The following is a 7,771-nucleotide window of genomic DNA, read 5'->3' on the forward strand; positions in this document are numbered from 1 at the left end:
AAAAAATTAAAATATAAATCTGGCCATGATATAAAAATTTATAAATTTATGTGTACTTTTATTCATTTTTTTAATTAGCTTTCTAAATTTTTTTATTCACAATATATTTTATAAGCGAACATGATATCTGAGCGAGACGTGGTGAATGGTGATTCATAAGTTGTTATTAGTTAGTTACTACATGGTACATTATGATATTACATTGATTTTCCTTCTTTGGAGGAGGAATTTTCAATATCCATTTTTTCAGATTCCTTTTCTTCTATCAAGTCATCATTTACCAAAGATTTTGAATCCCTTCTTTTTAACTCTTTTCGAAATTGATTTTCCTTTTTTAGCCTTTTCACCTATCCTTGGACTGTCTTGTCTCCAAAGTCCAAAGTCCAGGCGCCCCCCCGTCTTAAACAATCACAACAATTACTCAATTTGCAATAATTAATAATGATATAACCAAATTAAGAAATTAATGTTATATATTATTCAGTGACCATATACATACCCCACATCTTGGTCTTTCACATAATAATTTAACTAACTAGAATATTTTAAAAAAAAAAATAGAAAAGGAAAAAACAGAAATTCAATCATAACCACCATCTTTCCTCTCTCCCATCCCATATATGTCATGTATAAATAGATCATATATGATACCACCTTTCTCCAACCAAGAGCTACATAAATTTATATACATACTCTGCAATTTACACATACATTTATTTATTTATTGAGCTCTCAATGGTGGTGGCTTCTTCGATGATGATAAGGACGAAGAAAACAAAGGCGGTTGGGATTCCAACAATTGACCTCTCAATGGAGAGGGCAGAGTTGTCAAAGCAAGTGGTGAAGGCTTGTGAGGAATATGGATTCTTCAAAGTGGTGAATCATAGTGTGGGTAAAGAGGTCATTTCGACATTGGAAGAGCAAGGGGCTGAGTTTTTCGCCAAAACCGCCGCTGAAAAACACCGTGCCGGCCCTGCCACCCCCTTTGGCTACGGCTGCAGAAATATTGGTCCTAATGGCGACATGGGTGACCTTGAGTACCTTCTTCTCCACACAAATCCTCTCAACATCTCTGACAGATCCAAAACCATTTCCAATGACCCTATCAAATTCAGGTACTAAACTAGTTCATCTAATTAACCAATATATTAACAATTCTTCTATTATTATTATTATTATTATTATTATTATTATTATTATTATTATTATTATTATTATTATTATTAATTTTTTTTTTGGGTTTGGAAGGAGGGACCTAATAAGTAATATCCTTCTTTCTTATATGCATAATAAGATAGGGTGTTTCAGTTTTATTTGTTGTGTCTCTTTCTTTAATTTAATACCCATTAAATATCTTTGTGTTCCTCCGTGTCAATATATTTTGTGTCTCTATAACCGTAACCGAACCAAACCTTAACAACTTCAACGTGTAAAAATTTCCAACTAACTGAACCTTCTAAGTTCTAATTTTAAAAAATTTAAACTGATAAAAAATATATAAAATATTTATATTTAAATTAGATTATTATATTAAAGTATTTTGAACACTTCGGTAAATTTACTAAAATTGTAAAATGAGAGATAAAAATAATGAATGAATGCATTGAAATGAGAAAAGAAAGAGAGGGGAAGCAGGGACCAAGGCGTTATCTGTCTATGTTTCTTGAGTGCCAAGCAGGATGTGGTGGGGACTTTTGCTGAGTCCTTTGTGACTCTGACGACTTTGGCATTATTTTGATTTATTACTAATTGCGGTAACATTCCAATGAGGTGTCATGAAAAAAGGAAATAATTGATTCTGGCTTAGTGAAAGTAGTTGTACCCCTTGTTCAATTTATGTATAGTAATTTTGGTTTAGTATTATTGGTGCTTTGTATCCTAGACAGGGACATCATTCCTTTATTCTAGAATTTCGAAATTAATATTTCTACTACATTTTACAATTTCTTTCATATTCAATAACATTTCACACTCATAAACAAACTGAAATAAGGGCATATTCCAACGTTCAATCATCTGGATTGCTAAAAATTTCTTCTTTTCATTTTCCTTGTTCATTGTCTTTTCTAAAATACATCGTATAATTTATTTATAAAGTCAAATATGCAATTATTCATTTTATGTGAATTTCTATAAAAAAAAATTCATTTATAAAAAATATCATTAACTTATCGTCAGTGAATAGAATAATACACATTAGTCTTCATAATAATATTATAATTTTAAACTGACCAAATCCTTTCTAATAATTATTAGTGCATGTATGTAGTTGTTTTCATGTGGTTGATTCGGCTATTTGATAATGGCATACACCTTTTAAATTATTATTTGGAGACTATTCTTAACTATTGATTTGGCCTTCACTTCAATGACAGTTTCTATATTCATCATTATCATCCTCAACACTTTTCCTTTCATTAATTAATACCTATATAGGCACTCTATCTACCATTGATTAATATATTGCATTTATCTAATTATGGTGCCTCATTTTAAGCATTTTCTATCATTTGAAAATGAATTTGAGTTGAAAAGGCATATAACAACACGTGCACTAACAGAACAAGGGCTACACCAAACGACCATGATTGATTTGTAGGTCTCAACATTTTCAATACAATGGACACAGTTCTAAACTTCATTATAGTTGCTGCATATTATATGCAACAAACAATCATAATGAAATTTCAATCATTGAAGATTATTCTTTACTTTTGAAGTGCATTGGCATTCTTAGATATATTTTAGTCCTTAAATTTTGACAATGTTCAATTTAATTAGCACTACTATTATTGATACTATATTTTATAATCTAATTTGTTTTTTTTTTTTCAAAGTTAAAAGTGAGACTCAAATCCGCAACCTCTAAATGAGTACGTAGAAACTATGCCATTTGAGTTATAACTAATTAGTCTCTTTACGATCTTACAAGAAAATCCATTAAATTAAATAACAAAGTGTAATTCTGAACTTTTTTTAAACATTGGAGTGTTACTTGTTACTTAATAATTTGGTAGGCCCAGCATACACAACATAATGCATTTGCTGTTATATCATTAGCTCTTAAAATAACTAATTTTCTTGAAGAAATAATTCATAATTCATACGGATAACTTTTTATTTAATTTGAAATTTCACAATGATGGCTATTAGAACGAGATTTCTTATCTGTAGGAAGAAATGGAGCCAAAGGTTAAAGATGTTTGGCCAAAAATGGTGACAAGTACACGAACCTTGTGAATCATTGGGAGGAAAGTCCAAAATCAATTATCAACCTTTAGGTTATTAATTATTTTGTGGCAACTAACATTTTAACTGATTTTTATCACGTTGCTCTGTAATTTCTTACAGAACCGTCAGGACTACTTGTCCTAATAAGTCCTAACATATATTCGTACTAATTCAGTGACAATATCATCATTTAGGTTGAAGAAATTAAAATACACCAAATACTTTTGGGATGTTAAAGTCAGCAAAAAATCAATAACTTACACAGATATTCTTTTATTTTTTTGAACAAAAAAAAAATCATAAAGTTGTGAAATGTGTTAAATCATATGACCCTCCATGTGTCTTTGCCTGCTAATTTTTGGAAACGTAAGAAAAATAAAATGCTTGTCTAACCGAAAATAATGGTAGCTCTGATCTTTCCACGTACTAGAGATGGAGTGACATAAATTAAAGCACCACAAAAATATAAAAGAGAGTTTTACTTTACCCCAATTTCTCGTACGCGGTATCAAATTTGGATTATTGAGTTAATTAGTTGTGTTTGATTTTGCTTTTATAAAATTGATTCTAGGTGAAATCAATGCTGTATAATTGATTTATGTTAGAACTAATTTTAAAGTTCAATAAAACGTTTTTAATTTACTTATTTTGTATTGTAGAGGCCATCATTTATGTGAATTTAATAATTAAAAATTATTAGATGATAATTTAATTAAATATATCAAATTATTTAATATTTTTTAATTATAACTTCACATAAAATAACTATCATAAAATTTTTTAAATTAATTCTTTTTTTTATCGTGTTTCTAAACACATTATTTTAGTATTTTATCCGTGTTCTTCATTCTTTTAGTAATTTTATGATATAGTACAAGAATTTTTATAATAATTTTTTTTTAAAAATAAAAATAACATGAAACGAAAAAAATTTATAAAGAAATTTAAATAAATTTAAAAGAGTTCTTACTTAAAAAGATATGTTAGAGATAAATTATTTATGCGTATTTTTATATCAGTTTCAATGGTTAGAAATAGAGATTTTTTAACGCTCTTGAACGTCTATAATTTAGCCTTTGGATAGTGTCAGGAAACATAACGACAAAATATTTAATATATATTCAATTGTTTGATTGTAGTGCGACACATACATTGATAGAAAGTAATTTTTGTTTAATAAAAAATAATTTTTAATATAATAATTAATAAATTTTATTCTAAAAAAATGAAAATATATACATGTATTGTATTTTTGTCTAGTTTTCAAAGGAAAAACCGTCAAAATTATTAAATTTGTGTCTGAAAATATCTTAGCATCTTCTGGCCTTGAATCGCAGTTGCGCAGTAAACGATTACATAGAATCAACGAGGGAGCTAGCATGTGAGATTCTTGATCTAGTGGGTGAAGGTCTACGGCTCCAAGATAAGTACTCACTAAGCAAGCTAATCAGAGACGTTCAAAGTGATTCGCTCCTTCGGATCAACCACTACCCTCAGATGGTGAAACCGAAGTCGTGGGACCCATCATTGATGAAGGGGAACAGCAATAGCAGCATTGGGTTTGGAGAGCATTCTGACCCTCAGATCTTGACGATCCTACGGTCCAACAACGTTGGTGGGCTTCAGATCTCAACTCATGACGGGCTGTGGATCCCTGTCCCCCCGGACTCTAACGAATTCTTCGTTATGGTCGGCGATGCACTCCAGGTTGGTCCCTAATCTACTCACTAATCACACTCACAACCCACTCTTTTCTTTTTCCCATTAATCATATTCACATCACACCTACATCACACTCATTTGCATATTTAGAGAAATTCAAACCCATAACAGTAAAGAGAGATTATGTTATTTGAGCTAAAATTTATTAATTGTATTTATATATTTTTTTATTATTAAGATGTAATTAATATAAAAATTAGTTATTTTTATTAGTACGATTTTACGTAACTGAATATAAATTTAAAATTACTTAAAATTAAATTTATTCTTTTGTCATCTAATTTTTTATATTTAATTTTTATTTTTTTTGGTGGTTCAATGCTAAAAAAATTTTGGGTTTAGTAAAATTATCTTTGAATGTCTTTTGCATTAATCTCTTCACATAGTACTTGTATATTATTCAATAAAATATTAACAACGTTCTCTTTTAAATGGAAAAAATTAAAAACATTTGCATTTTCAAAGTTATTATATGCACATTTTTTGTTGAATTCAATTTTTTCTATATCAAATGTAATATATGATATAACATTTTTAATTAATTTTATAAAAATAAAGAGCATTAAACATAAATAAATAAAAATGAGTTTAATATTAGGTGCTTAAAATACGTTTTTTTCCCTTAAATATTTTAGAAGAAAAAAAAATTGGAAATATAACGGTATATAAAAAAGAGCTACTTAGATAAAGACGCCTAAAATGTCTTTTTTTAAAGATATTTTTTAATAATTAAAATTCAATACATATAACTGATTAAATTGTGTTATTTTTTTTATCAAAATTAAATCAGACAAAATTAATTTGGCCAAAAAATCAGTGAATTAAATTTTGAACCGGTCTAAATTAATATTTTTTAATAAAAAGTAATTACAATACTCTTATTATAGAAAATGACTAAAATAATTTTATTATATATATATATATATATATATATAAATATATTTATTGAGAACCTAAAATTTTAATCTTTTTTTCTGTGCATCATAGGATTAAAATTTAAAATTTTAATATATATATATAATAAGAATATTTTAATTATTTTTTATAAATAAAAATATTATAATTATTTTTATAAAAAAATATTAATTTAAATTGATTTAAAATTTAATTTATCATTTTTTAATTAAATTAATTTATTTAATTTAATTATAATAAAAATAATAAAATTTAATTAATTATATATATTAAATTTTAATTATTAAAAAATATTTTTACACAAAAACAGTTTAAATATCTTTATTCAAGTGGCTCTCGTATCAAAATTAGAAAGATGCTGGTGTCACTGTTTTTCCAATAATGGCACTCCTATCTAAAGTGCTTGAGAGAATGTTACAAACTTACAATCATTTGATCATATTTCTTTTGCCAATTATATCCTTAATTCTTTATTTATAACCATACCTTTAAAAAAACATCCAATAATGGTATATTATAAGTAAATCTTATAAATCGCCATATTAAACATATTTTTAATGTTATGTTTTGTTTCAGGTATTGACAAATGGAAGGTTTACAAGCGTGAGACACAGAGCATTGACAAACCCATTGAAGTCAAGAATGTCAATGATGTATTTTGCAGCACCACCGCTGAATTGGTGGATCACACCACTGCCTAAGATGGTGACACCTCACAACCCAACCCTTTATAAGCCTTTCACTTGGGCCCAATACAAACAAGCTGCTTACTCTTTGAGATTGGGTGCCTCTCGCCTTGACCTCTTCAAGCTCCACCAACAACAAGATTCCAATCTTGCCCCTCCTTCACCCTAATAAACTTTTTGAGACTCCCCAAACTACCTTACATAAATCTCATTTATGAAAAAACAAAAACTTTCCCATATCATACTCACTCATTGTTCATAGTCTTGCACTACTTATAGTCAGTAGTTAGAATTTTCATAGCCTTTTTTTTGGCAATATTTTTTTTTCCTACCCTTTATTTGATAGAAGTGTTTTAAGCTCAGATGTCACTATATAGGCTTTTCCTTTTTTTTTTTTTGAGTGATGTACTTTGAGACCGAAAGTAGGTCCAATTATTTGTTACTGTTGTAAAATATAGGTCATCCTTGCAGTCTTGTCAAGGTGATTTATAGTCAATTACTAATGAGATCATCATCCTTGAAGTCCTATGCTTTCTTTTTTTATTTATTTAAATAAAAAGTTCCTTATTTTCACATTTAATTAAAAAATAAAAGAAATTACGATTTTGTCTATTGTTTCATAGTTTTATTGTCAACTTAATTTTATTAGCTTAATCAGTGAAGTTAAAAACTCCCTTTGAAAAAGAGACTGAAATTGAAAAACAAAAATTAAATTAAATCTTTAAATTATATTTAATATAAAATATACATGATTAACTTATGTGTTAATATCTTATTTGGTTCAAGATAAATATAGATATAAATAAGAATATTTATTAAAACATATTTAGTTATTAAAAAATATTATTAAAATTTTAGTTTCTATTTTTAGAAATTTTAATTTTTTGTATCTCTACTTTCTAGAAGTATTGAAGGGATTAGAATTTGTATTATGAGACTGAAACTTTAATTTTAATCTCTAACTATTAAATATAATATTGAGTTTTAATCTCCTAATCCAGTTCTAGTATCTATAAATAAATACTACTTCAAAGAACAAAATAATTTTACACATATTGATAACAAAATTACTAACAAATATTCTCTCTCACAATTTCAAATTCGTGATACGAAAAGTTGGAAAGAAATATATTCTGGATATGCAATTTATGTTGGTTGAGAAGACTATTAGAGTTAGGTTGTTATTTATCAATTAGTCATAGTTCACAAGTGAATAA

At 27.3% G+C, this 7,771-nt stretch overlaps 1 protein-coding gene across 1 annotated transcript; it reads left to right on the top strand.

The window, feature by feature from the left end:
• The first annotated feature begins 431 nt into the window (after positions 1-431).
• On the top strand, positions 432-7,080 carry LOC112710573 (gibberellin 2-beta-dioxygenase 2). Its single transcript, XM_025762850.3, has 3 exons — positions 432-1,115; positions 4,569-4,938; positions 6,445-7,080. The coding sequence occupies exons 1-3, from the start codon at positions 736-738 to the stop codon at positions 6,721-6,723; spliced, it is 1,029 nt and encodes a 342-aa protein (XP_025618635.1). The 5' UTR covers positions 432-735; the 3' UTR covers positions 6,724-7,080.
• The last annotated feature ends 691 nt before the right edge of the window (positions 7,081-7,771 follow it).

This window comes from Arachis hypogaea, chromosome 9 (genome assembly GCF_003086295.3).
Source record: "Arachis hypogaea cultivar Tifrunner chromosome 9, arahy.Tifrunner.gnm2.J5K5, whole genome shotgun sequence".
NCBI classification, from domain to species: Eukaryota; Viridiplantae; Streptophyta; class Magnoliopsida; order Fabales; family Fabaceae; genus Arachis; species Arachis hypogaea.

Bases quoted from the DNA above. Each gene is read 5' to 3' on its own strand.
- LOC112710573 (XM_025762850.3), top strand. From the start codon at position 736: ATGGTGGTGGCTTCTTCGATGATGATAAGGACGAAGAAAACAAAGGCG. The intron at 1,116-4,568 runs GTACTAAACTAG...CTTGAATCGCAG, and splicing joins AATGACCCTATCAAATTCAG to TTGCGCAGTAAACGATTACA. The intron at 4,939-6,444 runs GTTGGTCCCTAA...GTTTTGTTTCAG, and splicing joins TGGTCGGCGATGCACTCCAG to GTATTGACAAATGGAAGGTT.